The 22,088-nt window shown below is 34.2% G+C and overlaps 4 protein-coding genes across 8 annotated transcripts; 3 read left to right on the forward strand and 1 right to left on the reverse strand.

The window, feature by feature from the left end:
- Window positions 1-297: 297 nt before the first annotated feature.
- On the forward strand, window positions 298-2,914 carry LOC102626584 (putative F-box/LRR-repeat protein At4g15060). Of its 2 annotated transcripts, none has more exons than XM_052434468.1 (4): window positions 298-704; window positions 954-1,858; window positions 1,935-2,075; window positions 2,493-2,914. In XM_052434468.1, the coding sequence occupies exons 2-4, from the start codon at window positions 1,217-1,219 to the stop codon at window positions 2,760-2,762; spliced, it is 1,053 nt and encodes a 350-aa protein (XP_052290428.1). In that variant the 5' UTR covers window positions 298-704; window positions 954-1,216; the 3' UTR covers window positions 2,763-2,914. The 2 variants fall into 2 exon arrangements, with proteins under 2 accessions (XP_052290428.1, XP_006474067.1); XM_006474004.4 differs by having other exon boundaries at window positions 300-704; window positions 1,004-1,858.
- A 2,882-nt stretch (window positions 2,915-5,796) lies between these two features.
- On the forward strand, window positions 5,797-8,403 carry LOC102626292 (uncharacterized). The gene is made up of 2 exons (XM_006474003.4): window positions 5,797-6,447; window positions 7,941-8,403. The coding sequence occupies exons 1-2, from the start codon at window positions 6,101-6,103 to the stop codon at window positions 8,173-8,175; spliced, it is 582 nt and encodes a 193-aa protein (XP_006474066.1). The 5' UTR covers window positions 5,797-6,100; the 3' UTR covers window positions 8,176-8,403.
- Window positions 8,404-9,993: 1,590 nt separating this feature from the next.
- Window positions 9,994-12,239, forward strand: LOC102626002 (F-box protein At5g03100-like). Its single transcript, XM_006474002.4, has 4 exons — window positions 9,994-10,199; window positions 10,328-11,206; window positions 11,287-11,427; window positions 11,688-12,239. Exons 1-4 carry the CDS (start codon window positions 10,176-10,178, stop codon window positions 11,988-11,990), a joined length of 1,347 nt encoding a protein of 448 aa, XP_006474065.1. The 5' UTR covers window positions 9,994-10,175; the 3' UTR covers window positions 11,991-12,239.
- Window positions 12,240-16,117: 3,878 nt separating this feature from the next.
- LOC102625525 (probable LRR receptor-like serine/threonine-protein kinase At2g23950) lies at window positions 16,118-20,845 on the reverse strand. Of its 4 annotated transcripts, XR_003064819.2 has the most exons (12): window positions 20,376-20,845; window positions 20,134-20,266; window positions 19,943-20,014; window positions 19,601-19,744; window positions 19,340-19,411; window positions 19,124-19,183; window positions 18,936-19,036; window positions 18,710-18,841; window positions 18,273-18,638; window positions 17,185-17,564; window positions 16,434-16,922; window positions 16,118-16,322 (listed from the first exon to the last, which is right to left on the reverse strand). XR_003064819.2 is itself a non-coding variant. In XM_025097142.2 (11 exons), the coding sequence occupies exons 1-11, from the start codon at window positions 20,464-20,466 to the stop codon at window positions 16,527-16,529; spliced, it is 1,947 nt and encodes a 648-aa protein (XP_024952910.1). In that variant the 5' UTR covers window positions 20,467-20,845; the 3' UTR covers window positions 16,118-16,526. The 4 variants fall into 4 exon arrangements, 3 of the variants coding, with proteins under 3 accessions (XP_024952910.1, XP_006474063.1, XP_006474064.1); XM_025097142.2 differs by having other exon boundaries at window positions 16,118-16,922; XM_006474000.4 differs by lacking the exon at window positions 16,118-16,322 and having other exon boundaries at window positions 16,336-16,922; window positions 18,273-18,629; window positions 20,376-20,844.
- Between the last annotated feature and the right edge of the window lie 1,243 nt (window positions 20,846-22,088).

Here is a 22,088-nt window from a genome sequence, read left to right on the forward strand (position 1 = left end):
TTAGATACTGATATCGCTTAGACGACATGTCATCTTCAAAACAACAAGAAATCTTGGCGCCTATTGCCCTATTCTTCCACGAGTTATTGGTCAGCGCGACTTTGACATCCGTGAAGATACTGATTTTGTAACAAGAGCAATTCTTCTTCTCAGGTCCATGAAACCAGAATATTTTTTCAGTTTCCAAGGAGTAGCTCTTTTCTTCGTTTCATTCACTGAACCACTAAGAAGAAGAGCGGGCCATGGACTATGGTGATTAAGATTTAAGTATACTACAAAACTGATCGTGTCAGTTGTCACATCATAATTACTCTTAATTAAAAGTTTAACATTATCCGTGGATTAAATGTATCGCGGTTATTTTTAAAACTTTGTTCTTCATTTCCTAGTTCAAAATGAAAATAAAAGAAAGAAGAAATTAATGTTTAACCCGCAAACCGATGACGAAATTGCTACTTATCACATAATAAAAATATAATTATTACAATAACAATTATAAAAATAAATATTATATATCCCCTTCCCTTCATGTCGTCTTTCGCTTTTGTGTGCCTCGACTTTGCTGAGCTAGTCGCTAGTAAGCTGAAACAGTAAAGAATCACAACGAAATCGATTTCAGCTGGAGCTTGATTGATATATCTGGGCAAAGTTCAGAGAAATTGAGCGACAGAGCAACGATGAGCTCTTCCAATATCCGGGACAAGGTATTACTTTATTTTGAGAAATGACGAAATTTATTATTTTTCCTTAGATTTTTTTACAACTTTTGTTATTTCATCTTGGGTTACTATCAATATTTGAAACGATGAAATGAAACCCGGAACATGGGACGCCTTAAACGTTTCGCACAAATGATTTGGGGTATTTATTGCTTGTGAAGGGATAATGGAAATTTTATCATTTTTCAATAATATTACATTTGTTGATATGGGTTGTTATTGTTGCTGCTGCAGCTGCTTCTTATCGTTATAATTAATTTCTGCATCAATTTGATAATGAGCAGGATGAGGCTTTGAAGGATTGGGTGAGCCGCCTCCCAGATGATATTCTTGTTAATATTATATCCCGGTTAACGCTTAAGGAAGCTGCAAGGACCAGTGTTCTTTCGAGTAGATGGAAGTATTTGTGGACTTATGCCTCTAATCTTAACTTTGATGCTTCAAAGTTGCTCGTGAATGTTTATGAAGAGACTATAGAAGAAGAAAGGTTGAGGTACATGTGCTGGGTGAATAAAGTCTTAGAATCGCATAAAAGTTTAAGCGTTAATGAGTTCATAATAGTTTTTGATTTGGATGATTCTCATGAAAGCAACATTAGTCATTGGGTTTACACAGCAATATCAAAGAGAGCTCAAAAGTTTGAGTTGAACTTGTTTCCTGCTCTTTGTTGGCCACCCGCTTCTGGGATATATGAATTTTCACAAGGCTGTTATGACTATCTCAAAAGTCCCTGTGGTTTATCTAGAGTTAAGTCTCTAAGATTTCTCTATTTTGATACAGTGAATGTTACAGAAGAGATTCTTGAGTTCTTTATAAACAATTGTCCAAATCTTGATGACTTACGGGTTGGACGGTCTGATAAGCTATTAAGATTAAAGGTTGTTGGCTCATCACTTCAGTTGAAGTGTCTACACATCGACCATTGCAACAACCTAGAGGAACTTGAAATTTCTTGCCCAAGTCTTTTGTCATTCAAATATTTTGGACCAGAAATCAAGTTGCATGTTAAGAATGTTCCCCAACTTGTTGATGTATTAATTGGTGGGGGGCATGGGATTGGAAAGGGGAAAGTCATTGGACCAATTGTAAACTATTTCCCTCAGCTGAAGACGCTTGAGTTGCATGTTGAACTGAACGAGGTTGTCTACCAACTTTTTAGGGCATCTGGGTTAATACAACTTTAAGTTGATAATCTTATTCTGCTCTCTTTTTCAGGAAATTTTGCAATTCCCAGAATGTGATTTACCTGAACTAAGGCACCTAATGTTTATTGTTAGTGCACTTGATTGTAGCAGCCTCCTTGGTTTGACTTGCATGATGAAATCATGTCCCCTTTTGCAGAAGCTTACATTTAAGGCAAGTATTTTTAATAACAATTGCAAACTGAGAAGTTTTGGACAGACAAGATAATTATAACAGTATTTGGAAGGCCTCAGTGAAGTTAGCTTTCCATTATAATCTTTTGCACTCATTGTATGTCATAGTAGTTTCCCTAGTAATTCTCAGTTAACTCAATGAAATTTTAGATGTTAGCTGTAGTTGCAGCTGGTACTGATTAATTTGCATCTTAAATATTGGCGAGTATTATTGTAACTTCAACAGTCTACATTGCTTTTCCTTCATCTACCAGAGGAATGAAAATCACTCCTCTTCTTTTAGGCATGAGTTCTCTGGTAGCACTGAGAATTTTCTAGTTTTACATGATCAATCATCTTCTCTCTGTAACAAGACTGATGCGTGATAATTTATTTTATTTTATTTTTTAATTTTCAGTTGGAGATATTTCATTATTCCGCTGAAATAATAATGAGGCATCAGATTCCGAAACACTCTCATCAATGCCTCAAGGTGTTGGAATTTGTTGGGTTTTCTGGGGATCCAGTTGAGCTTGAACTTGCTTATTACATGTTTCAAAATGCAACAATTCTTGAGGAAATGATTGTCGAACCATCTGAGTATGAGCCTGAAGCACAAGCAGCTAGAAAGAGTGCAAAGAAACTAGAGAAAATGTTACCTCCAGGGGTTAAGCTTGTATTCCATTGACTCTTTTGTAATCACTGCATACCCAGCGCTAGGCTTTTTGTACATGCAAGAGGTTTAAATTTATGATAATTACTGTTCAAAACAACGTGGTGTTTTTGGTTTTTTTATAAAACTGATAGTAGCTTAAAGAAAAGATGCTACTTCATACTTGATTCCCGAAAATCATGAAGTCGATTTTGTTAAGACAAGAATCCACACCTCTAAGCGGAAATTCTTTTAAAATACACTGCCATTTTGTTTGATATACAAATATTTCGCATGATTCTGGATTTACACTAATATTCATATTAGTAATAATTGAAGATGTTAATTAGCACAAATCATAATGTGCCTAGCATTAAAAATGAGAAAGCGTGATTGGGCTGGTGCGTGCATTATGCATAATGCGCTGCCAGTGCGGCAGTGCCGGCTACATTGGCCAGAACGATTGACATGATGATGCTCAAATTTCAGTCCTACTATTATTATGGCTCTGCTGAAAAAGGTGGCTGCTTCTGCCCAAGATCTTGAATTCTGGAACCCAGGTTACTTGTATGTATTTATAATCGATTTTTAGATCAATTTTAGGGGGAACCTCCCAATAAAACTCAATTCGATAAAATATCAGTTTTCTTTTTGGAACTTTGTTTCAGTTTACTGAAAAAGTTAAATCCATAAAATTAGAATTCAATATAGCAAATGCCAAGTCAAAGTTAAATCCATAGAATTATAGCATAATTTAAGAGATTAATGTCCAGGAAAAGTAAGGGAGAAAAAATCTCGATAGAGATTGAGAAATTGCCCTCAAAATGGAGGGAAGAATGAATTACAAGTTACACAAGCCGGTTAGAGTTCATATTTTGACCGACTTTAATATTTAAAGGACATTTACTACATACTCTATACTCATTTTGAGAGAAAAAATTATTTTCACTCAATTATTTTTTATAATTAATTTTTTTTAACTCTTACAATACTTTTAGGGGATGGAACCGCTACTCTCACAATTGTGAGGGCATCAGCTCTTGGCCGAGTGATTGCACAAGCGTTTCCTAACTTTGCACGATCCAGATTCCAACACAGATTGTATGTACTGTTATTGTAGGACATTTCTCTTGTAAAATCATGTTTGTTGGTTCCTATCCTGTGTCTATTGGGTCTGGGCTAATAGCCTAATACTACTACTTTATCAGTTTCTATTATTTTATCCGTTAATCTAAGGTGTGAGAGGTCTGATTATGATTCTCTCGTAATTTGATCTACTCTGAAATAAAAATATATGTTGGTAATTAACTGTTAATAAATAAAAAAAATTAATTAATTAATTTTTATTCATACACTATTATTTAAAAATACATTACATAAAATTTTTAAAAGCTCGCGAGAACTCGTATTAAAAGATTATCTTTGTCGTGTCACGGTCTGCCGACTAACACTCAAAACTGAGTAAAAACTGAAAAATCCATGTGCATCAAGTAGGAGAATCAATAATGACCCAGCTATACCTATACAGTACACATGCTGATAATTCACAGTTCCTATTGACACTTTCCCTAAAGATTACTGAGAATCAATAATTGGAATAAACTCTTTTTACAAGAGGCCAAAATTACCCTTTGCTAACCATAGATTTTGATCATAAAGCAAGGTCAATTTGGAGTTTTAACATCAAAAGGTGTGGCTCATTAGCTTCAACAAAACCCGAAGTTGTCCACTCTGTGACGCAATTAAAAACAGTACCAATCAAAAAGCAATGAACCGACAAGTAAAAGCCTTCTTTTGATACTTCATTTTATCTTTTCTGTCTGAAGGGAAATAAAGTGTAGAAAATTATCATTTTTAAGTCACCTCACACAAAAATCGGAATCATCATCCTCTAAACTATTACTTTTTTTTTCAAGGGAAAATATCCACCGTCCACTTATTTTTTATATTTTTTTTAAAAATACACAATTCTTTTATTTTTTGGCTGGAATCCACCCAAAGTTACATTTTTTTTCACTTTTCCACTTCCGTTTGGAATCCGTTAAGAAAACTAACGGAAATTTTAAAAAATAACCATTTTACCCCCAAAACGAAAATTATAATTTCACCTTAAAAATTACAAAAAATAATTAGATTAAATCTAATTATTTTCCCCATCGGTCAATAAATAAATTAATTCCATAACCATCAAATGCATGTTTTTTTTATAAATATATCTGTAATTAGAATGCTAAATTATAACAGTAGTATTAAAAATAGCCCAATCTCACAAATCATCAATTGAATTTAAGATAAGTAGAGTTTTATTATTAATTGAGTTATAATCTCTAGTAGTTAAGATTTTTTTGTACTTCATTAAAGTACCAATAATGATATTCATCATTAAATCTTATTATTTTTGGTATTTTTTAAGGTGAAATTGTAATTTTCGTTTTGGGGGTAAAATGGTCATTTTATTAAGTTTCCGTTAGTTTTCTTAATGGATTCCAAACGGAAGTGGAAAAGTGAAAAAAAAAGTAACTTTAGGTAGATTCCAGCTAAAAAATGAAGGAATTGTGTATTTTTTAAAAAGGTGTAAAAAATAGGTGGACGGTGGATATTTTCCCTTTTTTCAATTAATTTTAGTCTTCTCTTTCACTATTCGCTATCATTCTATTTTATCTACGATTTTACAAATAGATAATTGCACGTTAATTTATTTTTCGTTAGTAAATTCATTTTATTATTTGAATACTGATAATGACATTATATATACAGATATGTATATATTAATATCCACAAAAAATAATATGTTGTAAAATACTCATGACGATCCGAATAGATCAATTTTTTTTTTAACAAAAAAGAGTTTTAAATGTACAATTTTAAAACAACGCTGTTAAATCTTCAAATGATGAATATATATGTGTTTAATATAACTGCTTTGGTTAGTTCGAGAACTCAAACATTTTTATATACATAGGAGATTGTATCTAACAAAATCAAGAAAGAAAATTAAATAAATTATAAGTTGATTAAAAAAAAATTTTAAATACAAACTAAAACCTTCATATATGTGTCTTCAGTTTCATTGTTTGCTTAAAGTGTGTTCTGTTCATCTCATAAGATCTTTAACTTGATCTTTTTCTCCCTTTCAAGTTCTGTACAATACTGACACAATACAGAAGTTAGAGAGGGAGGGATCAACTACTCGCTACAGTAACAAGTTTTGTTAAAAAAAAAAAAATCCAAAGAATTTTTTTTTCTTTTCCTTTTTTGAGGTTAAAGAGGTGACATAATAGAAGTACTTGTTTCAGCAACGTTGTTGAGTGCATTGATGAGCTCTGGCTTACAAACACATTTCATGAAGATTTGCCATCCGGGTATTATCAAAAATGGAAACTTCACAAAAACCACACGTCGTTGTTGATGTTGATGCAGAAGATGAAGGAGAGCAAAGGGTTTCTTCATCTTCTTCTGCTTCAAATGAGTCAGAGTTAGATGGTAGTGAAATTAAGGAGAGAAGAAGATCCTCTGTATCAGAGGAGGTGGATCTAGAATGTGGTGAGAGTAAAGTACACTTGGCAAAAGTTGGGAGGGACTGCAGGATTTGCCACCTGAGCTTCGATGCAGCTAATCCTGAATCTGGGGTGCCAATTGAGCTGGGATGTTCATGCAAGGATGATTTGGCTGCTGCACATAAACAGTGTGCTGAGGCTTGGTTTAAGATTAAGGGAAACAAGTAAGTAACTTGGAAGAAAGACAAAAGAATCATCATTTTTTTAATTTTGTATATTTTCATGTGCTTAAAATGAGATCGTATGATGAAATGCTTGCCATTGTTATTACATTTTGGTGTTAAATGGCATTTTTGTTGCTGCAAGTATCCCTTTATTGTGCAATTTGGCTTTGGGAATGTTGTTGGGATGTGATCACAAGAAATTTCTTTCTGCTTAATCTTCAATGGCGTTCCAGGCTCTTGTTTGATGTTTTTGACTTTCTTTTTTTTGGGTATCTTTCTGAGAGTAAACGGAGGAAATATTTAGTGAAAATTTGGGCGAGAGAACCATGCTTAAATCAAGGAACATCCAAAAAGAACTTAAATAAGAATAAAATCTTTGCTTTCTTAGAGTAAAGAAAAAGTTAAAGGCGGGTTGTGACGAAAACAAAGAGAATCAGATGTTTATAAAGCTAAAGTAATTGGAATAACTAATTTCTTTTTTGTTAAAAATTGGAATAACAAGTTTCTAAAAATTCAAATGATTCTTTCCGTCCTTCTTCTCTCAGTTAATTCTTTTTTCTATTATACAGGTTGAGTTTTAATTAATTTGACTCTTAGTGAGTCACTAAATGTCGGGTTAAAGTATTTGCACTTGCAGGCGATCCTTATAAGTTATCGACTTGGTCATTCCAATTCCTTAAACTTGGCTGTGTATTATGCAATCCATTATTATAAAGCTGTGATCTGCCATCTGCTGGAGAAAATTTGGCCAATGGTAATGGGTTGCTCTGTCAGTGATATTATAACAAAATTTAGTAAATTTTTAGCTGGCACTTTGGTGGCATGTCTATTGAGGCATGCCCTGCACTCAACCTTTAAAACTTAGTGCATTACCAATTTCATAAGACTATGTATGTGCATGGAATCCAGTTTTGAAAGATGTTGAAGAGTCCAATTTGGGATCTTAATATCAGCTTCTGTTGATCGATTATCCTTTCTTCTTTTGGATATGCTTGTTAATTGACAACATTTCATAGAAAGAAAGCTTCATTGTTCTTAATGCTTACTGCTTAGGGCACATTTTAAAGAGGATCTGAAAAACAAACAGTCTCAATGAGCTGAAGACTTCTTTTTCGTGTACTTTTGCAGGGTATCAACTGTGTAGCATCTTAGATTTGATGCATCAGTTATTCTGCTCTTTCTACTTCCGTCTTTCACTTTGTGCTCTTCCTGTGACTGAAATTGTAGAGACCAGATTTAAAATAATGTTGCAATTAAGCCGGAAGCAGCTTAAATTTAGAATGTATCTGTATGCATAATCGAAATGTGACAACCAGATATTATACTGGAGTTATGGCAGTAAACATTTGACATGTAGCTTTTGTAGTCATTCTAGTCTTTCTAGAATTCAATCAAATCACTTGCATCAATTAGCATGTAAGATTTTTCTTCTCATTCTGTTTATCTTATATTACATTATTATGATGATCTTCATTCTAACCATCTAAATGCAGAACCTGTGAAATCTGTGGAACAACTGCGAGTAATGTTGCTGGTGCGAATGAGGCTGATCCAATGGAGCAGTGGACTGAGTCAAATGATGCTACACCGACAGCATCTGCTGTGCCTATTCACCAAGCAGAGACACGAAACTTCTGGCAAGGTCACCGGTTCCTAAATTTCCTACTAGCTTGTATGGTCTTTGCCTTTGTTATATCTTGGCTGTTTCATTTCAACATACCCTCATGAAATCCTTTCTGCTGGATTAATGATTGAGAAGAAGTATACAATTCCCATAGCTCTAAGCACTTAGACAGGTACCATCCTCAGTACCTTCTTATCCCCTGTCCGTCTATCTGCATACTGCTTATTGGTCTATCAAGAGTTTGAATCAACTTTCGTGTGTAATTTATGCTTCGATTTATTTTACCTGATTCCAAATTGTATGATTGAGCTATTGTAGCATTATTTGCTTAATATGTTCTTCTCAATCTCTTAGGCATTTTTCAGAATTGGCGGTATGGTGCCTATGAATATCGAGTTTTACAGTAAGCATGCCGTTTCACAGGCATTAAGATACTATCAATTTTAACCATATTAATTCTCTCCAAGGAGATTCTTAATATTAGCGATTGACATGCTCTTAAATACTAGCAAGCGAAATGATTATGATAATTTTGCGACTCGGTGAGATTTCATCGACTTCAACTAATTTCTTGTGGGCAAATGATGAACTGGGGCTTCTCATGATCTCACCAGGTTCCTTCCATGCGATAATCCAATCCTAACCCACCAAAAGATAAACAATTTAAGTAAAAATAAATAGCAAAACCACCAATGGCAGCCATGATACGTGAAAAAGTCATGGCATGTTTTTGTTTTATGCATAGGAGGCAAGACCCCTCGGGGCTCAGCTGTAATATAATATAATAATCTGGCACCACAATTATATAGGGCAATTTTAAAAAACCTCCTCCGAGATTTGGATTTGTTGTAAGTAGATGGCGAGAATTTGTATATTTGTAAAAAATTTTCTACCGTCAGTTAACTTTAACATTGACCGTTAGATGACTGTGCAAAGATAATATTACCTTTAACGACAGTTTGTAGGCAAAAATAACTTAAAAAAAATTAAAATTGTTGGCGCGAAAAGCACAAACCCTATGTTTTGACAATTTTATCCTTGTCAATTCCAAAGATTTACACTATCATAGGTAAAGATTATAACTATTTCATTTTCAAGTTTTTAATTTTATCTTTTTTGTAGGAACTTTAAGAAAATATCAATAATTTAAAAAGAATTTTTAAAATTTTTAATTTTATCTTTCTTGTAGGAACTTTAAGAAAATATCAATAATTTAAAGAGGTTATTCTTGTCAATTCCAAAGATTTACACTATCATAGGTAAAGATTATAACTATTTCATTTTCAAGTTTTTAATTTTATCTTTTTTGTAGGAACTTTAAGAAAATATCAATAATTTAAAGAGGATAAAATAACCAACAATTTTAAATTTTTTTTAGTTATTTCCGTCTACAAACTGTTGTTAAGGGTAATATTGTCTTTGCATAGTCAACTAACGGTCAATGTTAAAATTAACTGACGGTAGAGAATATTTTATAAATAAATAAATTTTCGCCATCTACTTGCAACAAGCCCAATCCTCAGGGGAGGTTTTTAAAAATTACCCTAATTATATAATAGTAATTTTTTATGGATTGGATGATGTTCAGATTTGTCTTCAAATTGAATCCCTTGTCAGGTTTTGTCGAGCCCAAAGGCCCAAAACTTCCCTTATACTTTTTGGGTCATGCTGTTATTCACGCGCCCTTTCATTGTCACCAGTAGTAATTTGACTGAAATTAAATTTTTAAATAAAAGGTGAAAAAAAGTGTTTCGATTCTAATTATATTGGCAGGCATATAATAATAAAAATATGGTGGATATATATAACAATAAATCCAAAGAAAAAAATATATAGCATATATAAATTAGTTTAAATTTCAATTAAATAAAAAATATTATTTTTGTGAAAAATTAGCACACATCATAAATCAGATAGTAATCTAAAAGAATTAAACAAATAAAAAAATAGAGTAAGCCAGTAAAACTCCTGGGATTTTGCACCGCAGCGGAAGCTCCCTCAACCACAGCACTAATTGTTGTACGGAACGGAACCATTTAAGAAGAGCAACGAAATCTCAATTTATCCTAAAGCTGGGGTTTGAGAGTCCATTTTTCGGAGAAAAATGAGCAAAAGAGCTCGGCTTGAGGTAAAATTTGTGAACTGTTACATCTTTTCTGCATAATTTGTTGTAATTCTTGTAATGTTCATCTGGGTTGCTGTTTTTCCGTGCTTTTTGTTATGTTAGTTTGATATTCATTTTATTTTTTGCTTCAGCTGGATACTAAGCAAGATGAAATTTTAGTGGATTGGATTAGTCGACTCCCAGATGAAATTCTTGTTAATATTATTTCTCGATTAGCTGTTAGGGAAGCTGCAAGGACTAGTGTCCTTTCGAGTAGATGGAAATATTTGTGGACTTTTACGACTTGTCTTAACTTCAGTGCTTTGAAGATGCTGTGGAATGTTAAAAAGGATCCTGCTACGTTAGAAGAAGAGAGGTATAATTACATTAATTGGGTGAATGATGTCTTGGACTCGCATATGGGTTTATGTATTAATGAGTTTAGATTGTGTTTTGAGTTGCGTAATTCTCATGGAAGCTTCATTACTCATTGGATTTTCACTGCACTAGCCAAGAAAGTTCAAAAGCTTGAGTTGAACTTGCACCCCGTTGGGGGAGGTTTCTGGCCGCCTCTTGAGCTTTACGCATTTCCGCCAGAGTGCTTGAAATTGTTCCGCAGCCCCCGTACTTTGTCTAATATTAAGTCTTTAAGATCTCTGTGTTTAGACGCTGTGAATGTTAGTGGAGAGGTTCTTGAGTTTTTTATATACAGTTGTCCACTTCTTGCTCGATTGCGTGTGGTCTTTTCTTTAGATCTGTTAAGCTTAAAGGTTGTCGGTTCGTCAGTCAAATTGAAGTACCTAGACATTTGCTATTGCTACTTTATGGAAGAAGTTGAAATTTCTGCCCCAAGTGTTAGGTCGTTTAAGTATTATGGACCAGAAATCAAGTTACGTATGGAAAATGTTCCCCAACTTCTTGATATATCCATTGGTGGGGGATATGGGGTTCGAATGAAGCATGCTATCAGTCCAATCATGAGTTATTTTCATCAGCTGGAGACACTCGAGTTGGGATTTGTCTTGAATGCAGTTAGTATTCTAAATTTGAAGTGTTTTCGTGTTGTAAATAATTTTTTGTGTTTTTGTCTTATTCTCCTCCTCTTTCTCAGGAAAATATGCAATTCCCACAATGTGAGTTGCCTAAACTAAGGCACTTAACATTTAATGTTCTTGCATTTTCTAGCAAAAGCCTCCTTGGTTTGAGTTGCATGATGGAGGCAAGTACTTTTCTGCAGAAGTTCACATTGAAGGTAAATATTTTCAGTATCGCTCACAAGTTGAAAAGTTTGCATAGACAAAATGCGTGTTGCCTAAAACTGAGGGTTAACTGTTTAGGGTTTTACCCTGCATGATGTTTGTTGTAGTATTTAACAAAGGTGGTTGCTGCCTAGAAGATAGAGTTGCATTAGCTTTTTCTGTCAAGAATTTTGGAGCTTTAAATAATTAAATATCTTATCCTATCAAATATGCTGATGCAATTTCTACATGATGTGATGCTTGTTTTCTACAGTTGCAAACAGTATATGTTGGCTCTGAAATAGTTTCAGAGCGTAAGTTTCGTGATTGCTTGCATCAACACCTGAAGGTGGTGGAGCTGATTGGGTTTGTTGGGCTTCCCATTGAACTTGAACTTGCATTTTACTTGCTTAAAAGTGCGACCACACTTGAGAAAATGATTGTTGATCCTACCCCTCCAGCAGTGCTCGGAACCCCTTGGGAGTTTGAGAATTACAAGAAGAAACAAGCCGCTAGATCTTGTGCAAAGGAGCTAGAGCCAAAGATACCGAAAGGGGTTGAGCTTGTAATCCTATAATTCTGATTTTATCCCCGTGGCATGATAATGTGCCTCAGGGGATTGAACTTGTGACCGATTACCTATTCTGTATTATTGTGTGCTTAGGAGCGCTAATGTATTCTTAACGCCCATAATTATAATGTATACCTAGTAGTGTGTTAGTATATTTATACAAGTTCTGTTCCCCTAGTCTTAAACTATTGAACTAGTGAAGAAAAATTGGCAAAGAATAATTATCTCAAGGCCTTTCAATTCTTAGTCCTTTAATTTTTGTAACCTTATTCTATTTTTAACTTGTTTTTTGTTTAATTTCATGCTTCCCGTGCTTTAGCCTCAAGTTGAAGACGCTAATTTTCATTTCTCAATCTAATGCTTCGAGTCATGTTGTTGTCTTATCGGATGGATTATGGGCCAGATTCGATGTAGCTACGTTAGAGTAAAAATGTTATTATTTAAAACGTTACCTATATTATCATAAACTGAGGATAAGTTGCAATAAGTTTATTTTTTAAAATATTCACACGTTCTTAACTATTCATCTCATTTAATCAACGTATCCGTGTAGACGCTAAATAACAATGTGACAATTATATATGATTGTCATCTCAATAATGTTATACTATTTTAATTTAATTTAAATTAATTTAATTTAATTTAATACCCTGTTGATTCTTTGTCTGTTGAGTTCCTTAATTAAACCGAAGAGAACTCCTAACACACTGAGCCAAACCATTTAAGAAGAGCCGAAGCAAATGAGGACGAGAGTGCGGCTGTTCTCTTCAGATGCCGAGGATAAGGAAACAATTGAGATGGATTTTTCTTGCTTTATTTTCGTTTTTTTTTTTAAATAAAAAATTTAGTGGGTTCTTGTTATTTAAAGGTGTTGATTAGTTATTTATGAAGTTGAATTTTTTCTTTATATTTATTTGTACTAGCTTGATGATGATACTAACTACTAAGCAGGCTGGAATCTTGGAGGGTCGGGTTAGTCAACTAGCAGATGATATTCTTGTTTACATTTTTTAGAAATTACGGGTTGAGGAAGCTGTAAAAACTTGTGTTCTTCCCAAAAGACGGAAATATTTGTAGACTCTGACCTCTTCTCTTAACTTTGATGCTCCAAAGTCAGTCAGTAGTTGAAATATCTAAGTACGTAAAATGGGTTTATAAAGTCTTGGAATTGCATAAAGGTTCCTACATGTTGATGCTGTGTAAGTGTGGTCAATAATTGGATTTACACACTACACGGTGCTAGCAAAAGGAGCACAGAACTTTCAACAAATTGCAATATATACCAAGTAAACAGGTTCTGTAGAGCTTTGCTAATCTAGTAATGATTTGAATGCTGAATTTTTATTCCATGATTGTATTGCATATTTTCTCTGCTGTGGAATTTGTTTCTTTGCTTTTAATCGGCTAGCGGTTTGTTTTGGATCCTAAGAAAGCCGAAGTGTGCAAGACAGAGTTGGGTTGGATAATGTAATGAGCATATAAAAAACTTATGTGATGTGGTGTTTGTTTGTATTTGTTGCAGATAGACCATCATCGCCCGTAGATCAGGAAACAGAAGAAATCAGCTTCCCAAGTACACTCATCACCACCTCAAGGTGGCAGAATTGTTAGTCTGATCTTGAAGTTGCATTTTACTCGTTTCAAAATGCAGGCACACTTGAGAAGTTTAATGTGAAACCTGGTAAATACATAGAGAGAAAATCCTTAGAACTAGCGCTAAGATGCTAGAGGCTGAGGCACTACAAGGCGTTGAACTTGTAGTCGATTCACCTTCACTCAATGTTTCAGACTGATCAAAGGCTTTGCCGATTTGTGTAAGTAAATTTATGGAACACCACATGATGTAAGAAGAAAAAGATAATCATCTAACACATAGTTCAGTCTATCATCCTTTATTTTCTTTAGTATTTTTCAAATTTATAGGCCAGCGTTTTCTCAAACTCATTGGCTTTTATCCAGCAAACTGCATCTTTAACGGTCCATTTTGTTTAATTTATCCATTAACGATAACTCGGTGCGTGTTAGAGTAGATGATACTTTTTAAGACCTCTTTTTTTGTGAAAACGGGGTTCGAGTTTTACGTTGACTAATTTTATTCTTGTAATTTATGGTGCTGATGCGGTTTGGTGAAACCCTCATCACTTTCTCGAGCATAGTTTCGTTTTCAAGCAAGAAAGACGCAAGTTCAACTTCATTTGCACAGAACGAACACAATTCCAACACTTTGAGGTGTCCAAGACTGACGACTTAAAAAAAAAAAAATAAATAATCAAATGGAATGTACACCTGTGCCTCAGTTTGGACAAATCACATTGTGAGAAATGTGAAATCCAATTAGTAACGTCACTTTCATAACCAAACGGGATTTCCCAAAAGGATACTTTATTTTCAATTCGTTTATCCTAAAACCTCTACGAGATTCTGAAAGAATTTATTATGTCAACTCTATGGATATAAGAAAATAGAATGTATTCTAGTAAGACATAAGATATTGTCATTTGTCAATGGGTTAAATAAACAATTCCATTCAAAATGAACCTATTTTTTTGGGGGAAGATTAAGAATTAAGATGCAGTGCACTGCGTAAAGGCCATTAACTTCGAGGAAATTGGCCTGTGAGTTTATATTATCATTGACAGTAGTCCGGCAACATGGTGATCATGCTGATGCTGATCGATATTGAACGATTATTTATTTTATTTTATTTTTGCATAAACTTGACGGTAAGCAGGATGAAGTGATGGAGGATTGGGTGAGTCGACTCCCAGATGATATTCTTGTTAATACTGTTTCTCGATTGAATCTTGATGAGGATTACTGAGTTGAACCACCAAATCTTTTATTGGCTCAATCGCATGGATAGCTATGATGAGGTTAGGTCTGTTGCTGTAATTTTGTTTCTCTCCGGGGAATATGAGCAATTATCACTGTGTGAATTACCCAAGCTAGACTACTTAACAATTTGGAATGCTACACCTACTTTGCAAAGCCTACTTGGTATGATTTACTTACTGAAGGCATGTCCCTTTCAACAAAAGCTTCTAGCTAGTTCGGGTAAGTGTTTTAATTACAGTAACTGTTGCTCCTTGGTTCCTTAATTATTTGAGTATATTCTGTTTTCGCTTCTAAGCATTTGAAACTAAAGGGCATTGGCCAGAGTGACCATATATTAGTGTATTGTACTTCAGCACTTGAATGTTTGAAAATGTGACTTTATATTATTCTGAAGATCACATCAGTTAATGCACTTCGATTGAGAATCATAGGCTTCCATTTGATAATGCACTTCACTGTTTATCTGAACTGAAACGTTACTTCATGAATTGAAATTATATATGAAGGTGCCATAAGAATGTCAGTTCATGCAAATTCATTGACACCAGAAAGCTTCATCTCTTCTGCCAAAGTATGGTAAACACGCCTTATCAGACAGATATTTCCTTAATATTTACCAACGTTGCTTGTTGAAGTATTGGTTTATTAAAAAAGATTGACTGAACTACTGAATGAATCTGAAGCAGCCGTGTAAGTGATAATAGTTAACGCCCATTAAAAATATCAATTAATCTGTGACCAATATTAATATTCTCTTAGTATTATCAAAAGATGGTAGACTTGCAAAACCTACTTCTGCTTGTCAAATGAACCCATTTGATCTCATATGGAAAGAAAATCAATTGCCCTTGACAATTCATTGAATCGTAAAGCCGTTAAGGTAAAGTGATGACAGTGGTTCTGAGGTTTGAAGGATTGAAAGACCAAAAGGAGAAAACAAAACTGACTCAGGGAGAAAATGACCCTTTAACAGCTCATATTTTGATAAATTTGTATAGGGCACCCCACCTTGACCCGTCAAAATTTAATACTAAAAGTGAAAAAAAAACAAAAAAAACTACCCAATAACAGAGTATCACAGGCCATTCCTACCACCCCAGTCCGATTGGCCTACATACGAATTTACAAATTGCACAAGCCAAAATACAACTCAAACATCGTAGCCACTCTGAGTCAGAACCCAATCAAAATTCGTTCAGATATAGCTCAAACATCATGCCAACTCTTTCTCAAAACCCCATCAAAATTTGGAATCAGTCTGAGAATCGAGAAAACTTGTGCGGAGCGAATGTATCACCTTGGTGAATCTGCCATTTGGTCCCATAAATTAAGTAACATAATGTTATATTATTTAAAATTAAAAAATATGTATATGGATCCCGCCATGGCCGGCAGGCCCTTAGTAGGTGGTCCCACCACCTTAGATCCCACTCTCCTGTCTCTTACTTTGGGGCAGTCATGAGTTTTCTTCTTTTCTCTTTTTTCCCGTAATCCTATTCCACCCTGTACAAACCCAATTAGAATTTCTTTGTTCATTTGTACATTATGAAAATGAAATATTTACAATCCAGCAACCAGACAAAGGAAAGTGTTTAATAACAAGAAAGACCAAACCTATCTTTTTGTTTGAACAAAGTGAATATGGCTTGTAAAGAATTGGAAAAGAATTCACTTGTCTTTAAGACTTCACATGTTTTATTTTCTTGTCTATCTTGGACCAGAAAGTTCCATGGCATAGGAATCCAAAGAATGGTCATCATCATCTTCATCCACAGCTGTGCCAAACATGCTCGATTGATCATTTTTTTCTTCATGATCGTGTTTTGGTGCAGATGTTGGGCAGGATGTGCTTTTCTTAGTGTTGGTGTGAAAGTTGTTCATGGTGGGATTCGTATGATTGTGTGCTGCTGCCCATTTCTCAGCTAGGCCGTCTCCTTCGAGCATTCGGACCACTTCGGACATTTTGGGGCGGTGGACTGGAAGGTATTGAGTGCATAGCAAAGCCACTTGAAGAATCTCTCCAACCTCAATCCGGTCATAGTTGCTTCCAAGCTCTCGGTCCACCAACACTTCTACTTTCTTTTCCTGCTGAATTTTCTTCACCTGTCAGCAGCATTGTCCACTTTAGTTCCTTAGGTTTTTGGCATGCAATTGATTGTACTAATCTATTAAATGAGATTACTAGCTAGCAGCATCAAGATCATGTTTTCATGTGAAAAATGCACATAAGCAGAAAAATTCAACAAACATGTTGATTCATTATCACATTTGTTCAAAAGACTTTAGGGTGCTCTTATTGTTTCAAGTGATCAAACAAAAAATAACTACCGATGTGACTGATACTTAAAGCCGTTGCAGAACTTACCCACTCAAGCATGGCTCCTTTCTGATTAATAGACTTGCCAAACTCAAGAGCTCTCATTCCAGTAATGAGCTCCAACAAGAGAATGCCAAATCCAAACACGTCAGTTTTCTCAGATGACTGGCCAGTGGAGAGATACTCAGGCGCTATATGACCAACAGTACCGCGGACAGCAGTAGTCACATGAGAGTCGGAGTGATCAAGAAGCTTTGCAAGGCCAAAGTCACCAACTATAGCCTCACAGAAGTCATCCAGAAGCACATTAGCAGCCTTCACATCTCTGTGGATTATCTTTGGATCACATTGCTCATGTAGGTATAACAGACCCCTTGCAGCTCCAATTGCTATCCTCTTCCTAGTGTTCCAATCTAATGCCGGTTTTTCTGTAGCAGCAATCAAAGCATGATATTAGAGGCTCACTATAATTTTCAATCTGGGAAGTTCATTGAAGTAAATAGACTATAATTATACATGAAAAGTTCAAATCAACATAGATCCAAGCATAGTGTAGTTTGACTTCACAGATCATGACAAAACTGGAAGTCTCAGCATTAGCTTGTTGTGGCACACAAATAAAACAATATAACTATTAATCAGTAATTATTTTATGCTTTTGTTGGATTGGTATAGAACACTAAAAGGATTATTAGTAAAGCTCAGACTCAGATTAGGTATACTAACTGACATAGTTTGATGTTTTCCCTTCATATTATCATGATCTGTGTGATTGCCAAACCTCAACTTGATTATTAATAATATTTCCAAATCAATGAACCAACAAAATTCCTTGAAACTGAAAAAGGACCAGCATTTACCAAACCAAATCACCTAAAATCCTGGAACTGGTAAATTTTTGGATCAGAGTAAGAGGAAAATGGAAAAGGAAGACACCAAGAAACCACAATCTTTTCTAATCACGTCCCAACTCCTAGAAGCTGGACAACCCATTGTAGTCCATATCAAGATCAATTCCAAGTTTGGTGTGGTAGTTAGAGCAACTATAGTAATTAGACAAAAATAACAGAGGGAATTCTATATTCACAACTCAAGTGCCAAAAGGTTCAGTGAGGATTAAGAGAAGTAGTTCCAACCTCGAAGCCTGGAAGCCACACTGCCGTTAGACATGTAAGGATACACCAAAAGCCTCTCGGTGGGAGTGGCACAATAGCCAATTAACCGAAGCAAGTTGCGGTGAACTGCCAAGCTGATCATCTCTAATTCAGTCCTAAACTGTGATTCCCCAAAAGTTCCAGCTACATCCTTTAGCCGTTTCACGGCTAACACAGTCCCATCTCCTAGCTTTCCCTTGTATACATTGCCAAATCCTCCAGCACCAAGTATGTTCTTGGAGCTGAAGTTTTCCGTCGCTTGTTGCAGCTCTCTAAATGTGAAGTTCCTCAGATTACCTAGGCTTATCAGCCCCTCTTCCTGTTTATCTGCAACAAAAACTAGTGACCCTATTTGAGATTTTAACCGGTTAATATAGTTTCTCATTAACATTATGTAATGGAGTTGCAGAGTCACTAACCACCGATGTTAAGGATTGTTAGGTTCTTCTGTCTCTTTCGGTACCAAATGAGTCCAAATGCCAACAGTATGAGAGAGGCAACACCGAAACTAACCCCCAGAGCAATTGCTAATTTCTTGGAATTGTGTTTCCCTGATTTAATATGCAAATATAAAGGTATTTACAATAAAAGCCAAATAATTGAAATGGTTTAAAGTGATAAAAGAGCCTATGCCAAGAAAAGTACCAGGTGATGAATTGAGAGAAAAGGAAAGAGGGACACTATTGGCTGAGCCAGAGCAAACATTAGTGGAGCTACTTCCACAAATCAATGGGTTCCCCGCAACACTAAAACGGAAAACAAAATCAGAAAACATGATTTGAAAAAAAAAAGTGACTGGACCAGTAGAGAGAGGTTCTGGTAAGAAATGATACTTGAATGTTCTGGCTGGAAACTTGGGAACTGGTCCACTGAGATTGTTATAAGACAAGTCTCTGAATCATCATAGTAACAAACAAAAGAGTTTCATTAAGTAATACTTGATGAACCATGTTTTCAAATAAGAAAATTTCAACTTATTGCAGATTGGTTCGATTTTCAAGACAATAAAACAAACAGACAAAATTCATAAATATAGAGAAAATGCTCACAAGAAAGCAAGCTCAGAGATTTTGGCTAGAAACACAGGAAAAGCTCCACTCAAGCTATTGTTGTTGAGCCTCCTACTCGCATTACATGACAAAACAACAGAGCACATATGAGCTTTCATAAACAAAGATAATAATCGTAATATTTCATAAAATAAAAACCCAATTGGCTGCTTAACATGATATGTTACAATAGGCCTTGGTCTACGCCAGAACATTTTCTTTTATCCCACTTTCTTGGTAACCAAATGCTTAAAAACTTACAGATATTGAAGACTATTCAATTGACCAAAAGAGCGTGGGATTACACCAGAGAGTCTGTTGTTTGAGAGATCCAAAGTTTGAAGTTTTGGAAGAGAGCCAAGCTGAGGTGGGATTCCACCAGAAATGTTGTTGTTTTGCAATAATCTTCAGATTCCGGCAACAAAAATGAAACACAATAACAGAAAACAGTCGGTACCCAAAAAAAAAAGACTAAAAAGCAAAACTCGGTTAGTTTCTCTACTTTACTTTCTTAACAAACATTTTCAAACGAAGAGGAAAGAATGCACAAATGGGTTGCCAAAAAAATGGACTAAAAATCAAAACTTGGTAAGTTTCCCGTACACTTGGCGAAGATTGGTGAGATTTCCTATTGATCCGGACAAAGTTCCAGAAAGAGACTGGCTTGGTGCTCCCCTGCAAGCAAAACCCAGAAATGCGACTGCTTTTATCTCAAGTTTCTATGAAAGTTCAAAACTTTAATATTGAAACCAATCAAATAAACAAATTTATGAAGTTAAAAACAACAAACTTACAGGCCTATAACAAGATTCTCAGGCGAGCAAGTTATCATAGCCCAACTACAAGGATCCACAGAGTCTTCATCCCAGTTGTTTAACACTCCGTGAGGATCATTCAATGCTCTCTTTATGCTCACCAAAGCATCCACTATAAAAATAATAATAATAATAAATAAATAACAAAGCATAAAATAAAAACAAGCGTAGTTGACATACTTTAAAAATATTTTAAAAGTGTAACATTTGTTTGTAGTTACCTTCATGGTTTCTAGGCTCATAAGAGAGAGTAGCAAGAGAGAAAAAGGAAAGAAAGAAGAAGAAGAGAAGAAAGAGCTTGAAGATAGCCATGGTATTTAGAAAGCTAGCCGGTAAGTAAAGCTATAGAGCTGGTGGTATTGTGATATCATTGAATCAATAAATGAACAAACTTTGTTTCACAAACACAACATGAAACTGAACTGCCTAGGCAAAAATCATGTCTCCCTTTTACTTCTTTCTTATCTGTTTTTGTTTTGAGCTTTCTCTTTCTTGGGGTTGTCACTTTCTCTTTCTTTCTTTTTCAGTCAGTCAGCTCCCACTCCATAACACCACCTTTAGCCATACCAAAAACTTTGAACACTCATAATCATGGATTAAGAATCACACTCTTTATAGGGACACCACAATACAAGTTTATTATCTTAATATAAAGTTTATTTGCATAACAAATTTAAGATTTCGAATAATAACAATGATGCTACTGTAAGCATAGATTTAACATATTTTATGTTTCAAATAATCTATTACAGCTGTAATATCCAGAGTTGCAAGTCTTTCATTTTATGCTAAAATAAATCAAAACCAGTACGATTGTTCATAGAGAGCATCATCGTATATATTTGGAAATGTCGTGGTCCTTCTTTGTAGTTTTGATTAAAATCACATGTATCTTTTATTATTTTAACATTTAAAATTCATCACATTTTTTATTTGTACTGGCACTCTAATATCATATGCATTGAAATTGTCCATTATTGTCCTTACACCCTAATCTCCGTGGAAAAATTTTTTAATTTTCAAAATTTTTCATTGCGGACCCTTAATTTTTATAATCTATAATGTATATTATTGTGAAATTTAAGATGTTAGCGATAAAAATTTTGAGGTTTAATAAAAAAATTAAGAGTTCTCAATGAAATGTAGAAATGTTACTCTGTTAAGGTAGTGTTTACTTTCTGGAGTGGGAGTGTGGAGTGTGGAGTGTAGATTCATCCCACTCCAGTGTTTACTTACCTTAAAAAAAGGGGGAGTGGGAGTGAGAATTTGTGGGTCCCACTCAATTTTGGAGTGGGGAGTGGGATTCCCACTCCTATGGGGGGAGGTGGGAGTGGAAATTCGTTCCCCCCTCTTTCCATTTTATCTCTATAATTAAATAAATAAATAATATTTAATAAAATAAATAATATCATATTTATTAAAAATAATAATTATATCATATTTATTTTATTAAATTTAATAAAATAAAAATAAATAAATATTATATTTAAATTAATAATATTAAACATTAATTTTAATAAATATTAATTATTTATTTAATTAATAATAATAAATATTTTATTCTAAAAAATATTAATTTTGTACTATATTATCAATAATAATATTTCATTTGTGTTGCTATTATTAATAATTTTTATTCACATAATTTAAATTAAAATTAATAAAAAATTATGATTTACATAATTAAGAATATTAGTAATTATTATTAATTTAGAAATATAATAAAATATTTATTTTATTTTCCAAATATTTTTTATTAATTTTTTAATTACAAATTATAATTCTGTACATAAGGATAAAATTATAATTTAAAATAATTTACTCTCAATCCAAGACAAAGTAAACAAATAATTAGGATTCTGATTGACAATCCATACTTTCATTTAGTCTAAGTAAACACCCTACTCCCACTCCCATTTCACACTCCTAATCCA

The sequence above is a fragment of the Citrus sinensis genome, chromosome 9 (assembly GCF_022201045.2).
Source record: "Citrus sinensis cultivar Valencia sweet orange chromosome 9, DVS_A1.0, whole genome shotgun sequence".
NCBI lineage: Eukaryota > Viridiplantae > Streptophyta > Magnoliopsida > Sapindales > Rutaceae > Citrus > Citrus sinensis.